This window comes from Oxyura jamaicensis, chromosome 17 (genome assembly GCF_011077185.1).
Source record: "Oxyura jamaicensis isolate SHBP4307 breed ruddy duck chromosome 17, BPBGC_Ojam_1.0, whole genome shotgun sequence".
NCBI lineage: Eukaryota > Metazoa > Chordata > Aves > Anseriformes > Anatidae > Oxyura > Oxyura jamaicensis.
The window spans coordinates 9,335,682-9,358,955 of record NC_048909.1 but is presented as its reverse complement, the minus strand read 5'-3'; the positions used below and the strand labels follow the sequence as shown (position 1 = coordinate 9,358,955).

Here is a 23,274-nt window from a genome sequence, read left to right as displayed (position 1 = left end):
ACAAGCATCTGAAGGCTTCTGAAGCTACACAAATATACAAAAATAAATGCAACGCACTGTTCCCAGACAGATTTATTTGAATTGCATAGCACAGAAGGATTCCATCAGAGCAGTGAGCTAGACCCGTGTTACAAGGCCAATGCTAGAGACTAAGTTCTGATCTGGACAAGCACAGTCCTGTACCTCAGAGGTTCTTAAGCTTCGTGTTCTGAAATGTAGTAAGAACACAGAACTCTGCAATAATATTTACTATGCAGAAATACCAGCACGACTGGGGCCATACTTATCACAAGTCAAAAAAAAAAAAAAAAAACACTAATTACCAACACTAACATAAAATCATTAATTCTTCAGACAAGGTAGTTTGGAACATAAGATTCCCCAGTTACATTAAAAACAGTAAAATTGACAGTCCACAGTTAACCAGTTGCGTTACCTGATCTTTCAGTCTTTCCAGTTCAGTTTTCTTGCACTGAAGGATATTTTCTGCTTCTCTAAGGATTTGGAGGTGATGTTCTTCATTGCCTTCTGCAACTTGAACATCTCCTTGAAGCTTCTGAAGACTAACAGAATAAAAGCATGGTTCAGAACAAATAAGAATATAATTAGGTAGTAACTAAACAGAAAAGGTCATCATTAATGTATCTTATATTGTTTAAGGTAAATTTAAGGTAAACTCACCTTTCAGTTAACATTTCTATCTTCTGGCTTAAGGACTGGAACTCAGAGTCTCTTGCAGAGACCATTTTATTGATTTCCTTCAGAATACCTTCTTGTTCCATCCTATGCTGTTCTAAATCCCTTGTATCTGCCTGTAATAATCTAAAGAAGCATTTATGCATTTTCATATTAACATTTTAACAGCTCTCCCTCTCCAAAAGCATTATTTTGATATTTGAAAGAATCTTATTCTTCTCCACATTTAATACAAATTCACAAGAACAGCGTACCTGAATTGCTGATCCGCTTTCACAAGTTTAATGGCCATTTCCTGAGACCTTCGCTCCAGCTCCTCTGCCTCAGTTTCAGTACGGGACAAGTGCTGTTTGGCATGATTGTACTTTTGAATAGTGTCTTTAGTCTAGAGCAAAAATTGAAGACTGAGACAACACAACCCCATCTTATACTTTCCACCCCTATAATCTGCAGGTTAGTGTCCAAAAATGACCTCCTCCTGGTTTGAATATTCTACTGTACCCTCTCCCTCTATATACCACAAAGTGGAACCTCTTCTCTTGCCCAGGGGAAAAAAAAAAAAAAAAAAGCATTCTCTTCTTTGGCAAGGATCAAAACATTTTTCTTTTAGCACATGTTATCCAAGGGCTTATTTTAGAATAGAAGCATTTTTAAAAGGCTGCAGGTTATCCAAGTAAAAATAAACTGCTTAAACAAAAAGCAGACATTCTCCACCTAAAACAATCTTAACCTAACACAAATCCTTCTGCACTTAGTTATGGCTTTACATACCTTTCCTCGTGTGTTCTCAAGTTCCACTTCAGCTTCCGAAAGTAGCCTATCTGCCTCTCTAAGCTCTGCTCGTCGTTTCAGAAGCGTCCTCTCTATACATTCAATTTCATCTGCAATATTTTCCTGATGCTTAAGAGACTTTTCTAACTGTAATTCTGCCATTGGGTTTTCAGTACACCCTTCAATGAAGTCCCTAAAACACCCGGAAGAAAAACATTGCATTAAAATTCGAAATGTTAGAGGCCCAGAAGCCTCTTGTAGTTACTCCATTTTATGTACTATACAGACAAGTACATTAACTGTAAAGGTGTCAAAATTGACTTTCATTGGAAAAAGTTTTAGATATTTCCACATGCTGTCTTTATACGTGTTCTAGTGCAATATTTACTTGCGTTTGTTATATTTTTGAGCTGCTCTTCGCAGCTCTGCTACTTCACATTTCAGTTCTTCTCTTTCATGCAGAAGATTGTCTATGTTTTGATGTAATTTTTCCATCTCATTCTTGCATTTATATTCAGCTGTCCCTGACTTTTTATCTCTGGATTTCCAAGACTTTAAATGATGCACAGTATCTTCTAACCTTGAGACTTCATTCTCCTACACAGAACAGAAAAACAGGAAAATAAGTCTTAATTTTCCTATTTCAGCCCTCCAAAGCAGGGCTTTGAGACACAGGAGCACCTACAGATAACAGACACCAGACTACATACAGACAGAGCATTCTTATTAGCAAGCTCTCTCAGATCTAGGATCTTGCTAAAAAGGATTTTTTAAAACTGAACTTTTAAATTTGTAGAAGTCAGATATTATTGTTTTCCCTCATTTAAGAGAGCATATAGTAGAAGATGCTCCAAATCTATTCACAAGTCAGTTGCCTACAGCTAACCCTGCAGCCTACAGCTCTTTATCTTACCAAATCATGATGTTCAGGCACATTGCAGTGAAGTACTCCAACAGGAATGAGTGGGACAGTAAAGTTCGGAGGAAGAGGGCCATAAACAACGTGGGCCCCCACAGGAGGAGGGCCGTAGATAACAGATCCAGGAGCAATTGAGCCTCCATTTGCAGCTGCAGGAGGAGGGCCATACACTACAGGTCCTTGAGGTACAGGGGCACCATTTGGAAGGGCTGTGTAAATAACTGTACCAGGTGGTGGTACAAAGGCTGGGTCTTCATGAACATGAGCTTCCTCATTTCCTTCATTATCTTCTTTTGTTTTTCTAGCTTTATGTAAAGAAAAAAGTTACTTAATCACTTTTTAAATGAAACATTTTTCAAATGCCTGCTTCAAAGTAATACACAGTATAGATACAAAAATAAACACCACTTAAACTAAATAATGAATTCAACAGTAAAACGTGTGATTCACTCATGCATATCAGAAGCATTCACTATGAAATCTAAGCAAATCCATGCTTAGTATGCTCCTGAACATTTTGAGACCATGAGACTGACTTACCTTTATCAGGATTCATTTTGTACAACCTACTTCTGACTGGTGAATACACCCAACGTCCTCTTGGATTGGGTAAGTCTTCCTTTCTGATTTGACCACACCCTCTCCTGTGTGGGGATGTGCCAGGACACAGTAAACCAACTCCAGAATCTTTTGTGCTGTGGGAAGCAGGAGTTGAGGCCTAAAGAAAAAAAGATGCGTTAAATTGAGATACCCAGTTCTAAATAAATAAAGGCAAAATAATTTATTAGCTGTAGACATTCTAAAACAGTTTTTTTTCAAGAACATACTATACATGACCGTCTTTCTGTATTTCCAAACATTTTGCTGCTTTAAAGAAATCAAATATATTTTCCCATATCATCAAGCAAGTGATATACATAATAATGTTTTTATAAAAATTGTCCTGTACTATGGGGGGAAAAAAAGTCTGAGAACTCTCAGTATGCTGGGCTGTCTTCAACCTACTACTGATATAACAGTAGAAAGTGACTAAAGGAAAAAATGAATAAATAAAAATCTGTATTTGTGTATCTACGGCTTTGCTGGAAACCAACAAACGTATGTGCTGCGTTCCTTTTAACCTTTACGTAAATGAATTTACAGTACTGCATTTTGAAGGGTGGCCTCTAAATCACGTGTTTAGATTTCTATCACTAAATAGCTCTGCAAAGACTTTGCCAGCAGACCTGCTTCTTTACATGTTGTTTCTGGATTTCTCTTTCATGCCAGTCAATGTTTTTCTTAAGTTCTCCCCAGACCTAGCAAGATTATAATGGATTTTCCCCATATCGTATTGCTCTCCACATAATAGGATTTGAATTTCTGACCTGTGATGATGGCATGTAATACCAATATCCCCTTCTTTTCAGTGGATCTGCTATACTGGTGATGTAATCATTCTGGTATGAAAGCACATTTCTGAGTGCTGCAATTTCATCTCGTAAATTGTCAATTTCATCCTTGTTACCTGTAAATTAATCACATGGTTTTAAAAGCATGTAAAGCTAATAATAAAGCCAGAAATATTCAGAACTTTACACTTTACGTAGCTGTACTTTGTGCATTTCAAATGCACTGTAAAATACTGTACGTTGGAAATGTTAGGTCTTGCTGTTTTCTTCATATACATAGATACAGAGAATCCACTGAAGCAGAGTGATTTAGGGACTGAATGTATGTAATAGTGTAAGAAACGTACAGAAAGGTATCCTGAACAGTTTCTTCTCCTACAGTAAAATTACAGAGCTCTGAACAGCTTCCCACAAACAGTAAGAAATATGGAGAAGAAAATGAGTTCTTCTGCATCCATGCTTAACTGCAGGAAATGGAGATAAGAGATCTTACCTGGCCCACTGTTATCCAACAACCATCTTAAATGATCAATTTCTGCTGTCTGTTGCTCCAGAGTGTCATTTAGTTGATCTATGTCAAACTTTTGAGAGCTTGATGCAACATTCTTCTCACCAGCTTTCTCCATTTCATGCTGTAGCTTTTTAAAATGAGTTAAAAATCAAAGCATAGCACTTCAGTTTAAAGTAGACTACACTAAAGCTTTCAAACAGGCTTACATTTTCCTACAGAAATGGCCATTCAGCACAATGCACATACTATTTTGATACAACAAAATTGTTCTTCCCATACTCTCTTATGACTGAGGCTTAAATATCTTTACGTGGCTGTGTATGTTAAGTAAACCTGTCACCTGTTCACTAAGTCAGGTAACCTAGTCAGTAAGGTTTTCACTTTGTTCTTTGGCAGGTGTAAAGGAAGAACACTGACTTGGAGAAACATGAAGAAAAAGGCTATGGCAGACAACTAAATATGGCAGTTTCAGAAAGTTGCTGAACCACTCTTTCACCCTCCTCATACAATATAGAGGAAATACTGCTCCAACTTACTTGTTCTTCCTTCTGTTTTAGAAGTTGTTGTAACAATTCTATTTCTGCTTCTGCTCGGGCAAGATCCCGAGCTGCACGAGCTGCTTCAACACAGAACTCTTCAGCTTCCTCAAATTCCTAAAATTGAAGTTTTATTTTAGCTTCAGTTTGAAAGAATACCTCACAAATTTGCAGACATATGAAAATTTGTGAAATGTAGACTAATGAGGAACATCATCGGTTGTCTGTTCCAGATGAACACTTAAGTTTATGTAAAATATTTTCTCCTTTAACTTTAGCGTTTCTACAAAGTAGATGTTAGTATGTAGCCAAAAATAATTCCCAGTTTTAAAAGCCTGACTTCTAAGAACTAAATTCCATATTTCCTTCTCTTTTCTGTCTTATGTAAGAATGTATTATTTATGGTTTGATTTTCAATTGCTAGAAGATCAAACTTGCCTCTCCCCCACATTCCACCACGCAGCAACATAGTCTGCCCAAACCCAGGTTTGCTCACACATTCATTTATTATATTTCAAGATGAGACTCTGTCCAAAGCAACAGCTTCCGTGTGGCAGGACAATTCAAAATAAAGATTTGAACTTGAATTTAAAAGCAACACCAGGACTGCTACCATTATTATGACATTAGAAACCACTGCTTAATTATAACTAGCAATTAATTATCAATGTTGATTTACCTCAGCTCGTTCCTGATTAATTCTGAGAACAGTCCCATGAAGAGCCTTCAGCTGATTTTTAGCAATGGATAGTTCAGTGGCTGCCAGTTTATCTGAAGTGATGATTGCTCTCTTTAATTCCTTCAGTTCTTTATCTAGACTAGCAAACTGCATTTGCGCCCTGGCATCTTCTATTTTTTTCTGAAACCAGGAAAACAATAGGATTTATGATAATTTTCAAATAGAAAGCAGCATGGAAGAAAGACTTCTCCACACATCCTACTTTGTATTGTATGCAGAGAAGTATCAGAAAAATATAAAAATAAGGGTGACCACTAAAATTTAAGGAAAAGAAAGGTTGTATTTAACTGCCATGTTTCTTCCTGCATTCAATCTATGGCTTAAAATGCAAAATAATTCCGATTTTTTAAAATTTTCTTTTCCTGGGACATCAAATGCAGTGCATGGACATGTCCATACTCATTCTTACCCTTTTCTCTAAATCTTCCAGTTGAGCAAGAATAGTCTCTTTTTCTTCATCTGCCTCTTGGAGCTGTTGATCAGCAAGGCCCTGAATTTCTTCCATGCTCTTTATTTTTTCAAGTAAATGTCGAATTTCATTCTCTAACTGACGGACCTTATTCTTATTCTGCTTGTTTTCAGATTTAATCTGTAAGGGAAATGAGTTAGAATAAGCAGAATAGCTTTTGAGAAGGTTACTGGCTATATTTTTCTCCCTGTAATTAAACTCTCTATTGTTCGAGAGACATACCATTCAGTCCAAATTCTAGCTCACCAAAAAACGAGACAAAACTCATGAACCTGTTAATGACTTCATTGTTACATGAACACCAAAAAGCAGACCTCTCCTCATTATCCTACAGGTCAAATTAGAGATTGCTTGTGGAAGTTTAAACGCATGTCAAATCCTTCTCTTCCAAGCAAGATTTTTTCAAGCTTTATAAAACAGAAACTAACAAAAAATTGCAGAGGAGCACATGTCATATCTATCAAATACCTGATCTAAAGCAGTCTAAAGTATAAGCATACTTTTTTTATTGGTGGCTTTTTTTGGTGCCTTAAAAATATCTTCAGTTTTATCGTTGTCTTCACAGGGTTCTTATGAAAAGAATGGGAGAATGGACAATGTATTACTCTATTTTAAACAGAACTTCACGGTATACACAGCATGGAAGTGGTCACTTGTTTGTTCTCCTCCTTCTTCAAAAGCTCTTGCTTACTTATACAGCTTTTTAAACAGCAAAAGTTATGACCTGACATACACTTGTGTGCACAAGGAAAAAAAAAAAATTAAAACTCTAACAATGGTTAGTATTCCTGTGGGAATCACGAGAAACAGGTGTCCTGCTCTGATGTGAGCTGTTGAGTTTGCTTCTGACAAACACCTATGCTCATTTTACCTACTTTTAGTGCAATTATACTTCTCTGAAAGATGGAGGGAAACAACGACACATCCACAGTGAAGCTTGATCCTTCAGCTGCAAGTTACATATTTTAGATAAGCTGAAGTTTTCTTACTCTTGCAGTTTTGATACATACCTGTCTATATCTTTCCTGTACATTATCCAGTTTTTCCTGCTGGGATGCAATTTCTTCCTGCAATTGTCTCTGTCTAACCCATGCTTTCTCTTTTTCCCTCTGCGCATCAGCAAGGATGTTATTAAGTTCTTTCTGCAGATTTGCAAGGCTTTTCCCCACAACATCATCTGAATTCCAACATCTGAAAGACAAAGAAGCCAGGTTCCAAGACAGAAAACAGTGATTAAGTTGCAATACCAGATATTGAAACAGTGAAACCTAGTATAATAGTATTAGGTGAAGACATTCAATGTAAATGAATTTGGGTGCAGTATTGAACAGGTTACACTGCACAAGACAGACCTCCACCCCCAGCTCTGATTATTCTGTTCTGTCTTTGTTTATTCCCATTCTCTGTTGCTGGGGACAAAGGATTAAAAAAAAGAAAAGTTTGTTCTACCTCTTGCAGTGAAACCCAAGAGGAATGCATATTTCCCTCAGTAGTACAATTACTGAGCTCAGGTGATGCTCTTCTAATTAACCACAGGGTGCTAAATCTCATGGTTCAACTTCCCACATAGTACTCAGCAGGATGCAGCAGATGTACCTTGTTGCTCTCACATACTTACCAATTTAATGTGCACAAATCTAACACTGTACTTTTATTTTACTCACTTAATCTCTCCTGCTCCTGTCTGAAGCTTTTCCTTGAGTTCATTTATACGAGCTAGGACTTCCTCAGGATGAATCAAGTTGCCAACTGCATGGCTTAGCTGATTCTGAAGATCTTTAAGCTGTTGTTTCAGGAGATTATTATCTCCCTTAAAAAAAAAACATAATGAAAGAAATACATAAATTATTAATGCTTATCATTATTATAAAATTTGAATACCTAACTATGTTACTTTCTAAACAAAGAATCCAACCTTTTTTTCCCCAATGTGAGCTGGACCAATATCAACAAAATGAGAACAAGCAAAAATTACAGTGCTAATATCTGGTGAGGATTGTTTATAAACTGGTGGTCATTGTATCCTCTGAGGAGCATGAGATGGGAAAATGGGATCAGATGGATGCAAAGTAGAACTGAAAATAAGGAAAACTGCTCTAACTGCACGTTTATTTTTTTTCCTTAATTTTAAAAGTTAAGGAGGCTCCTTTGCCAGATATATTTTGATAATCTTGAACCCAGTGTAATATTGTTGCTTAAGAAAATCCCATTGACTGAGCCTTTCAGCAGCTTTAGGAAGAAGCAGTTTCTAATCCCAGTTAAGATGAGGCACTGATCTGTGACACTTTTAAATAGAGGTGTTTCTGAACATGAAGGAATTCATGAAATGCCTAGAAATTCAACGATCATAAGCTGTGTTGCCTATTGTACTTGGATGCCATTACTGTTTTGTGGTAACTGAATAAGCTTTCTCTGGATAATAGCTTTAAACAGATGAAATAAATTCTGCTTTAGGTATTGGACCAGTTTTTCTACTGCACACAAAAAGTTACTGATGCATACTGAATGAGGCTTGTGGGAAATAAAGATATATTTAAACAATTTATCAATTCCATTGCAGTATAAAAAAGCAGCTCTGAAATAATTTCAAATGTCCACAATAGATAAAAGTCTATGGTGTAGGGTCTCCAGAAAAGAAAATTAAAGGCAGGAAGAGTCATAAGTACTACCGAACTTCAAAACAAAATTTATAAGGAACCCCATAATTTTTTTTTTTTTTTTAATCACTTTCCCCTAGTGGCAGTGGAAAAGCAAACTGCACATCAGCTAATTTGTTAAGGCAACAAAGTACCTCACCTGCAATTGTTTGAACTGAGTAAGCAGTTTGTAGTTTTCTTGTTCCTTCTCTTCTACTAGTTGTGCTTTGGTCAGAGCCTTCTCCAATGCTTGTCTTTCTTTTTCAAGTTCAGCTTGCAGAGCTGACAGTTCCATCTACAAACACAGAAAACCCTCAGATTAACAGCCCCACTCCCAGCCTGTCACACAAATATGTAACAGCTGTATTTCTAAAAGAATAACAGTATGACAACAGCCCCTAAGAAAACAACCATCCCAAATTAAACCTTTGCCTTATAACAGCTAATATTTCTTAAAACATCATCATCATGAGTGGTATAGCAAATTCTAATAAAGACCTAACATGAACAAACCTTACCCATTAGGAAACTGACATAATTACAGTTGTCAGGGTTCTACAGACAGCTTCCAAGTTTTCCTTGAAACACCAAAACTAAAAGACTTGGAGGGGTTGGAGACAGAAGCACTTTGTGTTGCATTTTCATGTCCCCCTGCAATCTGGAACGTGCAGGTGGAATAAATCTTTCAAGAAGAAAGAAAAAAAAAAAAGCCACCAACACAAAAAAAAGGTTATTTCTGATGAACAGAAACTGAACCAAGATGGCAGTCATCATCCATCACTGTGTGTGAATCCAAATGAGGATCCCCAACAGGAAGATAAAATAGAAGTGTACAAATCAAAGCATATATTGGTTTTCCCCATCAGAAAGCTATTACTTTGCTTAAAAAAAAATGCTATAAAACTCAATTTCTACTAGAAAAAGCAACAGTGACCAATTTCTCCTGCTACATTTCACAGTACTGCTTCAATATTATTTCTCTGATGTGTATATCTCTTTCCAAGAAGATGCTGATAATTATTTTCCTTTGAATACAGTGAATAAACTCTACTGAGGCTGCAAATACTTTGTACCTCACTTCAATGCAAGGTTACAAGTCCTAGTGATAACTTCCATTTCGGGACACATCTAAACCAACAATTCCTTGCAAAGGAATCAAGGTTGGAGACAAGGTATGGAGGAAAGGTTCCCCCCACACCACCAGCCCAGCTGATTATCACCTTGGCAGCAGTAAAGCTCTGTTCTTACGTGGCTAAGTTGTTTCAGTCTTTCCAATTCTTCCTTTTGCTGATTGGCTTCAATGTCTTTGTCTCTTAGCTGGGCTTCCAGTTCAGCCTCATAGGCACTGACATCCCCTTGTGCATCTCTAAGTGATTCGTTTATTTCTCGCTGCTCTTGAAGCGCACCTTCTAGCATTGCTATTTCCTGGAATTTTACATTAATTTCAGAAATACAGACAAAGGAGAGACAAGATTTCTTCAGAATACATCACCTCTCTTTCCTCAAAATTGAAGTAACTGCTGTAAAGTCAAAATAGAGCCCCTAACTCTAATCACCAAACATTTAAAATTTAATCCTAGGTAGCACTACTATATATAAAGGTCAGGTCAATGATGCGACTGTGACAGACTTTGCATGAAGCCTACACACAAGTTGAAAAGGTGTAGCCTAAAGTGAAACGTGTCTCTGGTGTTAAGGTTTACATAATACTTACCAGGATACTAAGACAGATCTTTAAGCAGCTGGATGATAGGACTGATGTGAGGTACTAATGCTCAGATCCCCGGGCTAGCGTCCAGTTTTCACTAATGCAATTCACTGTGACAGTGACTGCAAACACATTTTCAGTAATGCTTGAAAGGTAGAGCCTGCATTTCTAAGAGATCTTCTATAAAGTACAGATTTACTGTCTGCCTCTTGCTACTGGCTTTAAAGGCCCCATTCTGTTCTTAATGTGCACAGGCACATCTGACTGAAGTTATGCTACCAGAAAATACATTTGTCCAGAGAAGTACGTTTTGACATTTCTTATTTGATTGATTGCTTAGTTCTTAAGTTTACTCTTAGTAATCTGAACTTGGGAAGAAACATAGTACTAAGCCTTACTTTTTTCATATTTTCTGCATCCATGGCAACTACTTCCAGGTTATTTCTTTCCTCCTGTAGGTCTGTCAATCTTTGCAGCAAAGATTCTTTATCTTTCTGCAACTCCTTACATTCATCATTGGCTTGTTTTGCTTGGCATTTAACACTTTCCAGGTATTCCTGTAATCCAATGATAATGCTTTCTAAATCCCTTTTCAGTGCTTCATTTGTTGCTATTTGACCTGCAGAAATGCAAAATTAATTCAGAATAGCGAAGTCGTCATGCTTACTTACAAAACACACAGAACTGTCATTCCTAATCTTAAACTGCTTGGAAATATGAAGGAAGAAGCAGCTAGAATTCAAGCAGAAAACGCCTGCATTGTGTTTTAAAGGCTAAGAGTTCCACTATTACTGAAATAACCTGACCACTGGATGAGCTGAAAAGAACCTGCATCCCATTCCGACTTCCTTCTAAAATGGCATTTGTTACCTTTCTAAAAGATTTTTTTTTAAATTTGTATTCTTTTCTGGGACATTTACTTTCACATAGATTATTACATATACAAAATTGCAGATGACAAGGATACATTTAGTAATCAACAAACCACTCAGCTCAGACTTGATCAAGGGCCTTCCTTCCTCAACAATTTGATCCTGAACCCCAGAGCAATAAAGCACTTAATCAAAGCAGCTGTTTGCTCCTCCCCCAAAAAAAAGAGGGGGGGGGGGAACAAACACACACCTGCTACCTAGATCAGCTGGGAATAGTTTTTAACCTTTTCCTACGCACTCTGTATTTCTTTGAAGCAAAGGAAAGCAGGACTGATTCCTCCATTCAATTACCATCTTAGCCTAAATACAAGAAATACTGTAAGTCAAGGCAAAAATTACCATCAGTGAGCTGCTGCTCCAAGTCCTTGATTTCCTCTGTTTCCTTAGCAATCCTAGAAAGCATGTCATCCAGGCGACTCTCAAGCTGTTTGTAATGTTTGTTCATCACATCCAGCTGCTGTTCTTTACTTGCTTTTTGAGCTTTCATGTGAGCCTGTAAATTAGTTGGAAAGGTCAAGTAGGTCAATGTCAGCACCAATTAAAATAAGTCAACTCTCTATTTACTCAGTTCTGCAGTGTCTCACTACCATCAGTGAAAGTCACACACACAATATATCTTCTGGAGTTTCGTTTTATTTGCTTGTGTTCCTCTTTACTACCTCACAAAGAATCCCAGATAGGCAAGTAATGTGTGACAAGCAGCATGATCAGGTACAGTGTTCCCCCTTGCCCAGGCACGATGAATCAGGCATGCATTTACAAGTTAGTATTCACGGCTGCTAGCTTTTCCCACACCTCTATTTTCTGCTAAACTATTTCCTGTTTCATTCAAGAACTGACATTTTCCCCAGAAGCTTTATCCTGTCATCCTGCATTGCCTTCATGGTAGTCATGCTTCAGAACATGTCAGGTCACCACCTGAAGGAAAACACTGAACAACCACATCATGCCAGCTTTGTAGCTAAGGTTTACATAAAGCAAAATTGCCTTTTTTTTTTTTTTTTTTCCTGGGAAATACACCAATTCCACACTTCACATAGACTTTGACCAGGACTTCACCTATTTAGGATAAGTTTAACTGATTATTTCAATTGCATACAAAGATAGACTATCGACATGATATAGTGCTACATGTTTCTCACTAGATGAAGTTACCAACAACTTAAACTTGGAAAAATACATAATTTATGCTGTCATGATAGCCGGCACCTTTCCTTTTACTACTCAAAAAATAAATAGAGCTCACAGTAGGAATTTTAAAAACATACTTGCAGAAAAATCACTTACAGAAGTAACTTTATAACAAAGCACTTGGTAAAAGTATGTAGCTTTCCCAAATTTAACGTATTAAAGTGTGAACGTTAAAAGTAACTTATCAAATTAATACAGTTCATCCTGCTACCTGTTAACAACAAATTAACGTTCAGCTTTCAAAAGCGAGATTTCAGCAAGTAAAACGGGCGGCGAGGCGCCGCTGCTGAGTCACTTGGCCGCAGCTGCGGACCGCCCCGCGAGCCCCGTTTGAAAAACAACAAGCACTTACAGCTCGCCCTTTGTCTGCTGCCTCCGCGGCCGGAACGCAACGGCACACCCCGGGCCGGGCGGCTCCGAACGGCACCGAGCACGGCGGGGCTGAGCCCTCAGCGCAGGGCGGCCCGGGGGGGGGCCGGGCGGGCCCTGCCGCCGCTGAGGCGATTGGGCGGCCGCGCTCCCCGCGCCCTGACTGGAAGCGGGCGGCGGCCGCAGGGGCCGGGCGGCTCCCGGGGAGGGCTGGGCCGAGGGGCCCGCAGCACGGGCCGGCCTCCCGTTACCCGACCGCGGGGGGGAGAGGCGCGGATTTTGAAAGCTGGAGACGGGAGCCGAGCCTCAAAGTTCTTTCTTCGCATGCTTAAAGGCCTCAAGCTGGCCTGGAAAAGCTCTCATTTTAAAAGACAAGCGCTTTTTTAAAAAAAAGACTGTTAAAATTAATTTTAATTCAATAGTTTCATAAATGTTTACTGTGTCTGAACACAGTAAATGGCTCAGAAATCCAAAGTCTTGCTTCCAAGAGAGATGGAAAAAGAAGCTAGAGCTCTTGGCACACCCTTGTGACCTCGAGACCTTGTTGAATCTATCAGTAACAGACACATCTGCAACAGCTGAGGAACTGCTAAAGAAATTGCTAAATAGCAAAATAATGTCTATTTCATGAATTATATAACTGAACGTTAATCAGTTAAAATGACCTTTACTACATTTCTCAGTACATGAATATATGTAGTAGATTAAAAAAAAATAAAAATCAATATTTTAGTTTTACTCACGTGTCTTGGATCTTTATGATTTACAGAAGTAAGAGAGCTCAGCAAGTCTTCAAGCTCTTTCTGCTTTTTCCCTATTTCTCTTTTCTGTTTCTCCATTTCTTTTTCCAGTTCTAAAGCTTCATCGCGTAGTTGATGCAGGATTTGTATCCTTTTACTCAACTGCTGCTCCAGACCTTCCTTGTTGGCCTGTGAGATCTGGAGACAGCATTAGGAGGTTGGGTAAAACAATTAAACTGGAAATAAGACTTAAAAAGTGTACTCAATCAGCTAAATCAGACTGGTAGTTTAGCTTAACTGTTTGTCTAAATATGACCTAGTCATTATTTTGAATCCTCATTGTACACATGTACATGGCCCATTTAAAGAAGGAAGTGGGGAGAAAAACACTGCTGTTTTCTATACAAACACAGTTTCAAACACTTTCAAATGCTAATCACTTAACAAGTCCTTTGCTTACTTTTTTCTGAGCCAGAGCATCCTCCAGTTGTTTCAGTTCCCCGGTTACTTTCAGAACTTGTTGCTCTGCATTTCCTATTGCACCTTGCAGTTCTTCTAATCTTCTCTGTGCTGTAAACCAAAAACAGTATTAATATTCCATACAACATTGATACGCATTTTCTATTAACATGTTAATCAGAAAACACTTCTTTAAACAGGGATAATCAAAGCTAATATACTCTGATTTCTCAAAAAAAAAGTCTAACAAGTTTTTAATATGATTGATACAATTAAATTGATGCATCAGATAAGAGACCTCTCCAACATTCTCTTTTCTGTAATTAAATTTATATTTTCATAATTATCTTAAAATAATAGCAAAAAAATTGTTACAATTTTGACCCAAAAGATATGATGGACATGGTTGAGAGGTTACAGCAAATTACAGCCTTTGACACTTATTACTCTCATGTCAAATCTGTGCCAAAATTTTCAGTGGAATAAACATGCATGTGTTTTATTTTTATTTCATAAAAAATAAAGCCTTTACCTGAACTAATCTTTTTTTCTTTTTCCTCCAATCGTTCATCTAGAGTTTGAAACTGCAGTTTCAGCTGAGATTTCCTACACAAATCATCTTCGTCTAGCTGCATTTTTCCACTCTCCATCTGCTGAGCTTTGTTGGCAATATAGCCTTCTCTTATGAACATGTTTCTTTTATATCTGGCCTTACCAATGTATGGGCTTTCACCAGGTACATTATCAAGTTCAATATCCTGAAATGTATAAATCAGTTACATATAAATGTTACTTCATTTATACATCTATCTCAGACTCCCCTCATTCAGGCATCTTGACAAAGATCATTTTAATTTTGCAAGTGACTAATATTCAACACATTAAATAACACACAGTTTAGATCAAATCATGTAACATGATTTTAAAATGAGATTTTATATATTTTAAAACTAATAACTCTTTACAGAGCAGAATACATTAGAATTATAGAAAAGCTATAAAGTTTGAGATCTTCCGAAAAATTGAAAAACCAAGAGAAAAAGGATTGAAGAAACCCATTATTTTTAAAATGATTACCTCTGATGGAAAATAACTTAATGGCTCAAATTTTGCATCAATCTTATAAAATGCCAGTTCCTGCTCCAATTCATACTGCTTCTGGCAAGCTCGGGTTAGCTCCATTGTTTTCTGCTTTAGCTAATAAATCAGTAAGCAAAGCAAGTTGATTTCAATCAAGTGTCATCATTATCGCGTACATTTCAATTCAGAATAGAGGATGGCAAAGATATCAACTTCAAAACGAAGTTCAGATTAGAGAAAGGTAAGATGGTATATTTAGGGTCAAGAATATCACAGAGTGCAACTTCATTACAAGATACAACATGACAACTAAGAGTAGACAAGAATCCCACAACATAACACACATGATCACATGAAAGGCCTCTTAAGTTTACATGCAGAGGTTTGAAAGTAAATTTTTCACTAACTTTGGAAAAAATATAGTTTAGGTAAAATTCTTTTATAAAATCTATGCCACATACTGAATATATTTACTGCTACAAATGAGCAATGAGAACTCATTCCTAGCAGTCTTTGTAAGAGGGAAAAACAGTTATCTCAATTGTCAAGTGTCTAAAATCCGTACTTAACCTTGTGCTAGTTGTTTTTTTGTGTGGTTTTGTTTGTTTCTTTGTTTTTAAAAAAGGTCCATCATGTGATTCCTTTTAAAATCAATTTTTCATGCTGAATACCTGAGGGAGAACATGCAGCAAGACTCCAATACACAGTGGAAAGCAAAACTAATGGAGGAAAAGAAATAGAATAGACTGGAATAAAGGAAAGGGTTAAAGAAAGATTTTAAGAAAAAAACAACATATGTCATAAAAAATTAACTGCTTAAGAAGAAAAAAAAAAAAACTGTATCCAAAAACAGAGTGAATGCAGTGTCACTGGAACACTTTATACAATGTTCCTACTTTATTAACATGCAAAGAGTTCTAGAAATGAAAATAACCATGCAACTCAGGAGCACAGGGGGGCTACCTTCAGTGAGGAATAAAGGCTCTGTGACAAACCAATACACCAGCTAAAGGAAGAAAGAAGCGAGCAAAGTTTGTCATCCAGAGGGTAAGAGTGGGTTAAGCTGCAAACTATCTGCTGCTAAATCTCACTATACAGAAAACTACATTTTAGAAATAGGCTGCTGGTTAGCGTGTTCACAAAAGAAACAGCTCAATAAATATTAGCAATGGAGAATCTGAAGGATAAAGTTGTAGAGGACAAGTTTAACAAGTAAGATTAAAAGCCAAATATCAGGTTCCCAGCAAGTCATTCACAACTGAGCACTCTTAAATCAACAGGACTTTAACCAGGGCCACTGTACGAGCCTTGCATTTTATAGCTACCAATGAAAGACATTTATTATACATAAGATTTTAGAATGATGTAAAGAAAGTACAAGCAAACTAAGGGGCATTTCCTGAAATAATAATCATCAAGTGGTTATTACTGGCATGCAACACATATGCCTTATACCTCGTTCTTATAAAAGAGGTATAAAAAAATTATAAAAATTTTCCCTTATTACAGCAGCATTTTGAAGTCTGAACAACACAGGCAATTTAGTAAATCAGCAATTTAGCAGCTAGAGGATGCTCAACCTTTCATCAATTGAAAAAGAAAAAAAAATGACTATGGGCAAAAAAAAAGTTATAAACTATAAATTACGAGACTGACACTGACTGCTTGTTCAATATACTTACTTTTCCCACAAAAAGAATATTGAAGACATTTTATAAAAAGTTGAAGGGTCATAATTTTTGTCTTCCAAAATACTGACTTCTCTTGATTTTTAACATAAATCTACAGCCATTTGAACTCTCCCACTGACATCTATTGCTGACAACAAAACTATTCCAAATATATACTTAGTGCAAGTAATTACCTTACCAATTCATTTTTGGTTCCCACATCCCTTTGTAGATCTTCATAGCTTTGCTTCTGCTGCAAAGTTTTTTCTTTCAATGATTTGTTGACTTCATCTTGATGGTGAAGTTGTTCAAGCACTTTGGACTGGTTAAGCTTAAGGTTCTCCATCTCCTTTACTGTGTTTTCCAACTCTCTTTCTAATTTTTCTATCTCTTCTGAAAAATGAAGCAAAAAAAATTTTACAATAGAAATCTTTTCTAGCTAAACTTGTTTGGTGTCATTCACTACACTTCTAACATATCGTTATTACCTAAATTAAACCTCTTTAAAGCTTCCTGTCTTTCATTATTTGTCACTGTCTGTCCATCCAAGTTTTCCAGCGCTCTCAAGTGGAATATGGTGTACAAGCGGTAGTGAGGCAGACTTACAACTGGATTATCAGCAAGGCTGAGAGAAGTCAGATCTTGTAGAGGCTTTAGTTTAGCTATATCATGAAGCTAAATCAAAGACAAATGGTACAATGATTAGACATCCTTCCAAGAACAATTAAATTGAATTAACTGAATTTCTGATAATATATAAAATGTTATATATTAGATCCATATCACCCATTTTGATGTTTATGATAAACTGGAAACTCTAAAAACCTACCAAAAGACACAGTACTATGACTAAAGTAAGTTCCTAAAATCAAATTTCTTCCTCCATGAAAAAAATATCACTGCAAAGAGAACAAATGTCATCAAGTTTGATCTTGGAAAGCCCAAGATCACAGGATCTGTGGATATACACAACCTTCCATTCTCCCAGACTAGTTCATGAGGCAAGTGAACTTTTATCGTGTGGAACACTCAAAGCTGATTTCTTTCTCCTCCTAAATACCGTGACTCCTTTAGAAACCGTATTATTAAGTAAATTCATTTCATAGACACCCTCTTGTCTAACAAAGACATGGAAATTAAGTCACTTACTGATGATACTTTATTCTGTTTCAAATTAAGGATACGCAGAGATCTCAGCTTCTTTCCTACCCACACAGGAATATGTTCAATTTCATTCCCTGCAAGGTTCATCTTTTGTAGATTATGCATATGTTCTATGCCTTCAATCTTACTGAAAATAAGAAGAAAAATGTAACTCATCATGTTGCATACCAAATTTACAGTGCAATTGAGGCATTATGGACAAACTACAGCAAAATCTTTCTCAACTAATTACCATTCAAAGAATATCAAAAAACAGTTGCTTGCTGCAATGGTCTGACAAATTAAAGGAAATTATACCAGCCTACTTTCAAGTGCTATGCTAAGGTCAAAAAAAAAAAAAAAAAAGGCAAGAATTTGTTGGTGGCAAAACCTTAACTCTTACACCTCTTCATTACAACATTAAAACCATTATTTAAATGTGGGACAATACCATTTTAATGGTATTAAAGCTACCACGACCTTTTCAATTCCTGTTAAGTGAGGAAGTTGTGTGAAAGCAATGTGTAGAAATACTAGTGTCTTGCTTACTTGGTACCGTTAATTTCTCTACTGCAAAATCAGTCATGTTAAGATCATAATTCACTACTAAAAAACTTACAGGAACAAAGATGTTTGCTATTGCTTGAACATGACTCTTCTGAATTTTTTAAGCTATTCAGAAAAGATACTAGACTCTTGAAACAGTGAAAGTGAAAAAACAATTTAGTGAGTTTACAGCCTGCCTGATCAGGTCTATTCAGCTTCCTCTTCTAAAGAGGAACCTCCTGTAACAATATGCAGTACAAGTTTAATTAAATTGGGATATTGTATGCTCTTCATTATGGTATCTGGGAACTTCTATTTCTGGCTTGATTTCCTAGGAAAACATTTTAAAGTGAAGCCTCGGTAAATTAACAGCACTTCCCCGAACTATTTCTCCTTCAAATACCTTTCTGAGGATACTTCATAGGAACTTGTGATTTTTAATAAGAGCTCACCAAAGCATTATGGTCTTGCCATCCAACTGATGGGAAATTCAGTTTAACTTTTCACACTTCAGAGATCTCATTTAAACAGTAACAGAATGACAGCTTTAATAGTTTTGGTAAGATATGTTAAGATGAAATGATAAGTGTTTCTGCTTACCTGATTTTGTTGCAAGACAAATTGAGTTCACGCAACTTCAACAGTTTATCCAACTTTTCAATCTTCTCTATTTGGTTGTTACTAAGATTTAGTGTCTCTAGTTTAGAGCACTTTTCCAAATTTTCTATATACTAAAGAATAGAAAAATGTGTGACTTAGCCTTGTACTTTATTTCTTTAAATGAGAAAGGCAGATTTTCAATAAACACATTCATTAAAAAAATGCAAAGTATTTCTAACATGTTATTAATCACTTTCATTGTTGCACCCTCTTTTAACTAACAGCCTTCTATAGTGTTGGAGGAGTAAAACTAGATCCTAAGTTTGCAGTGGACCAATCTACACAAAAGGGAATTTACTATAAAGAAGAACCCTGACAACAGTTATTTATATATATATATATATATATATATATATATATATATATATATAAACATACTTTGCTTTTATTAACAGTTATTTTCAGTAACTTACCTTAAATTTCTTGTCCCCATCCTTTGGGGAGGAAAGATTGAGTGAGCTTATACATGCCAAATTTTCCTGTTTTGACAGGACTTTTATGAGGGGTTCTGTAATGTACTTTACTCCTGGACTAACAACACCATTTTCATCTGAAATTAAACAAAGAAACTACCTTCAGTGGTGAAACAATTGGTGACCTTTACATTCATCTTCTACTTTACCCTGAATACAGGAAAGGCATTGAAGATTATTCTCCCCCATATGGGATGAGAAGAAACAGCACACCAGATGCTTTTACAGGAAATGACGTGTTAGCATAAGCGGGTATAGTCTTTCAAAAAAGGCACAGTATGTTCCTCCCTTTTATAGTATTCTCCCCTGGTGCATTATTCTATACAGCTTTCACTGCTTTACACATTTGAGTACCAAGAGCTACAAGCAAGTTGCTCATATTTCTTTCCAGCAGATCATAGATCATTAATCATAGAATTGACAGAACATGGGCCTTTTGTGGTTTTAGCATGTACTTTTATACCAACAGCTTTTTATACATTACCTTCATGAAACTTATATTGAAGAGCAGCTTCTACATTTTTTACTGTAATATCAAGTTGCTGATTCCTCCACTCCCTGCTTTTGTGAGCAGATGGAGATGTCTGCTGGCTACGAGGAGATGGTGATCTGGTACTTGAACCAACAGAAGACATTGGACTAGGTGTCCGAGAACATGGCATCTGTGTTTTTCCACATAATGCATTTTTTACGTTGCTTTTCTTCATTGCCGAAAATATAGAATATCATATGACCAATATCTATAAGGAAAAAAAATAAACATAATTCTCTGTGTAAGCCAAAACTCTTAATGGGTTGCTTTCCAACAGAGGGGCTACAGAAGTATGTTGTTAAAGGATTTTAGGTGCTTGCTGTCCAAGTCTCTGTGCCTAATGACAGAATTTATTGCTTTAGATGATACAGTTTGAGACATCACAGAGGTGATATTTGAAAAATTGTCTTTTTAGCATAAGAAATATTTCCAGCAATAACAGGGTACCAAAAAATATATTTAAACCAATTCTCCAGAGGGTGACAGCTTCCATTTTTCATGGGCCAACGCATATCTGGAGGAATGCTCTAGCTGTATACTTATGCCATTCTAAAGCACAACGCTAGGAATTGTGCTGAACTGCTTTCTGTTTTGCAGCTCATCTTGGTAACTGTCCTGTGATTTATGGCTTACGCAAAGTGTAGAGACACTCACAACTCAGACTAACACAGTTGGCAGAGGACAGAAAGACAGGCCAAGGATCCCAAGTGCTTTTACTTAGGCTAGAAATCATCCACTTTGTAGCTAAATGAGAAGTTACAAGCAAAAGGGAGAGAGAAAAAAAAAAAAAAAAAAAAAAAAAAGGAAGTAAAAAATAAATAAGTATCTGTCTAACACTGGAACAGTGTCCCCTTTCTGCAACAAATTATTCTATGACTGAGTGGGAAGTTCCAGAGAATTGTTAATAGCAGCTTCCACTGATGACGAATGTGGTTTCCCTAAGGGTAAGTGCAAGAAGAGCCATAATTGTTGTGTGTGCGAAAGCCCTCGTAGTAAACATCTCCAGGGGATGGAGTTTTACCAAAACCGAGACCCTGTAAGCGAAAACACATTCTAACATGTTCTTTAAGATAAAAGCATGTGCTTTTAGGGGAACTTAGACACAATGTAATCACTCATATAGCTCAAAGTTGAAAAGGGTTTTTTTCATTACAATGGAATTTTCAATGAACCTTTAAAGACAAAAAAAAAAAAAAAAAAAAAAAAAAAAAAAAGGAATTAAAGTAAAAGCTGCTCTCTTGTAAGCCAGCATGTAGAGACACAACTCATTCAGGGCCGGAAAGCGAGATTTGAAGAGGCAGATGAGGTGTAAGGCGGTGGTGAGCAAGTGAAAAGCTACCATGGAAAGCGTCATCGTGTTTTAAAGAAAAGCAGCCAGATACCTTAATGCTTAGATTTCCTGAGAAAAAACGTGTTCTGGCAACGAAAACCGCAACAAACCTCCCGTGCTCATAAGGGCGGGAGGGGGGAGAGCATCGAGCGGTGCACCCTGAGGGGAGCCTGAGGGGCCCGGGTGCCGCCAGCCAGCCCCGCGCTGGGCGCTGCGCACCCGCCACACCGCTGACAGGACGGCCAGCCCGGGGCAGCGCCGTTCGCCCAGCCCGCAGCGAGGCGGCCGGGAGCGCGGTGCCCGCCGAGAGGAGCGCGGTGCCCGCTGAGGGCGATTCCCTCAGGCCGCCGCTGCGCTTACCTGCGTTGACATGGTAACGCCGCTTCGCCACTCGCCGGGGCAGGGGCGGGCAGGGTGGCCTCCCACGGCCTCCCACAGCCCCCCGCGTGAGGGCAGCGGCCCTCAGGGCCCCCCCCCTCCTCCGCCACCTGCCTTCTTCCCCGGCGCGGTCCTCGCCCTCCCCGGCCGCCACGCCCGCGGGTACGCGGCTCCTTTAAGGACCCGGCACCGGAGGCCGACCCGACGCCATTTTGTTTGGTCGCTGGCCTCCGACGGGCGACCGGGCTCGGGGGCGGAGTCCCTCGGAGCCACGCCCCTCCGCGTCCCGGTCCCCGCCCACCGCTTTCCCGCCCGCGGTGATTCCTCAGGCGCTTGCGCCGCCCCGTTCCCGCCGTGGATGCAACGCGCGCCTCGCCTCAGTGCGTGCCCCCCCGCTGAGGGGGGTGCTGAGGGGTTTGGTCCTGACTGGAACCGCAGTGACCCTACAAAGTGACCCTACATACAACAACCTATTCCCTTGTGATGCCGTTGGGGATTTCTTGTTCATGCTTTTTATGTCTGTGTCCATCGCGTTTTAGCCTACGCATGTAAAATTGTCCTCAGATGGGTTTTACTCCGGAACTCAGTGGAGTAGGCCTAAATATAACGGTGTTTTCACAGCAATATTTAAATAAAGCCTTGTTACCGGTTTGGTGTTACGTGTGTGTTGGGAGTCTGCCCGCTTTCTAAGTGTGAAATGTGCAGCAAGTAGGAAAAAATAGTAAACCAAATCTGACAAAGAATGTAGGGAAGAAATAACTATTAAAGTTTATAACCAATACAAGTTGAAAAGCATCCAGAATACTGTTAGACCTTTACAGTGTTTTCCAACATTCTTTACTGGTTACCCTTTTTTATTTACATATCACCCACATGAACATTCTTGTGGTTTTGTATTGATAGGTATTTGGACTTTTTTTAATAACAATCATTACATTTTATATTTTATTATTATATTAATATTAATATACTTTATTATTTTATACTTTGTTGCCTCCCTTGTAGTTTGTTACTTCAGTTTCTGAAGGCCCTGTTGGTCTTGTAATTTAATTTTATATTGATCAGAAATAGTTTTGTAAATAGTTTTCCCGTAAAGGCTGACTCCAGTGTTTATTTAAGCTTGAGCTGTCTTGCACAACTTTAGTTTAACTTTCTATAATCCTATTTGCTTAGGTCCTGTGCTTAAATACCAAGTATGCAGAGTTTTTATTAGTTTCTTTTTGCAAATGCTATTTACAATGGTAAATGTTCTGAGTGGATTGTGCCCTAATATTTTCATATTCTGATGTAGGTACTCAGAAAGCTGGCATAATCAGGAATACAAATAGCTAAAAAAAAATAAAAAAATGCAAGCAAATAAAAATTTGCAAGCAAAGGAAAACAAAATAAAACAAC

General features: G+C 37.8%; 1 protein-coding gene across 4 annotated transcripts in view; it reads right to left on the bottom strand.

The window, feature by feature from the left end:
• Positions 1–22,150, bottom strand: part of CNTRL (centriolin) — a 32,688-nt gene extending 10,538 nt beyond the window's left edge. The window contains exons 1-29 of one of the 4 annotated variants that reach the window (XM_035341908.1): positions 21,862–22,150; positions 20,124–20,379; positions 19,580–19,716; positions 19,107–19,237; positions 17,967–18,108; positions 17,306–17,492; positions 17,017–17,210; positions 15,145–15,264; positions 14,600–14,825; positions 14,069–14,178; positions 13,612–13,806; positions 11,648–11,801; positions 10,775–10,995; positions 9,917–10,093; positions 8,829–8,963; positions 7,697–7,842; positions 7,043–7,223; positions 5,973–6,152; positions 5,504–5,683; positions 4,825–4,941; positions 4,271–4,415; positions 3,754–3,893; positions 2,927–3,104; positions 2,381–2,691; positions 1,856–2,064; positions 1,468–1,660; positions 951–1,081; positions 682–822; positions 437–563 (exon numbers count right to left, since the gene is read on the bottom strand). In XM_035341908.1, the coding sequence (XP_035197799.1) occupies positions 437–563; positions 682–822; positions 951–1,081; positions 1,468–1,660; positions 1,856–2,064; positions 2,381–2,691; positions 2,927–3,104; positions 3,754–3,893; positions 4,271–4,415; positions 4,825–4,941; positions 5,504–5,683; positions 5,973–6,152; positions 7,043–7,223; positions 7,697–7,842; positions 8,829–8,963; positions 9,917–10,093; positions 10,775–10,995; positions 11,648–11,801; positions 13,612–13,806; positions 14,069–14,178; positions 14,600–14,825; positions 15,145–15,264; positions 17,017–17,210; positions 17,306–17,492; positions 17,967–18,108; positions 19,107–19,237; positions 19,580–19,716; positions 20,124–20,346 (4,731 nt within the window). In that variant the 5' untranslated portion in view covers positions 20,347–20,379; positions 21,862–22,150. Of the gene's footprint in view, positions 1–436; positions 564–681; positions 823–950; positions 1,082–1,467; positions 1,661–1,855; positions 2,065–2,380; positions 2,692–2,926; positions 3,105–3,753; positions 3,894–4,270; positions 4,416–4,824; positions 4,942–5,503; positions 5,684–5,972; positions 6,153–7,042; positions 7,224–7,696; positions 7,843–8,828; positions 8,964–9,916; positions 10,094–10,774; positions 10,996–11,647; positions 11,802–12,851; positions 13,037–13,611; positions 13,807–14,068; positions 14,179–14,599; positions 14,826–15,144; positions 15,265–16,110; positions 16,137–17,016; positions 17,211–17,305; positions 17,493–17,966; positions 18,109–19,106; positions 19,238–19,579; positions 19,717–20,123; positions 20,642–21,861 lie in introns of those variants that run through there. The other 3 variants (XM_035341907.1, XM_035341909.1, XM_035341910.1) reach the window with 3 other exon arrangements.
• Between the last annotated feature and the right edge of the window lie 1,124 nt (positions 22,151–23,274).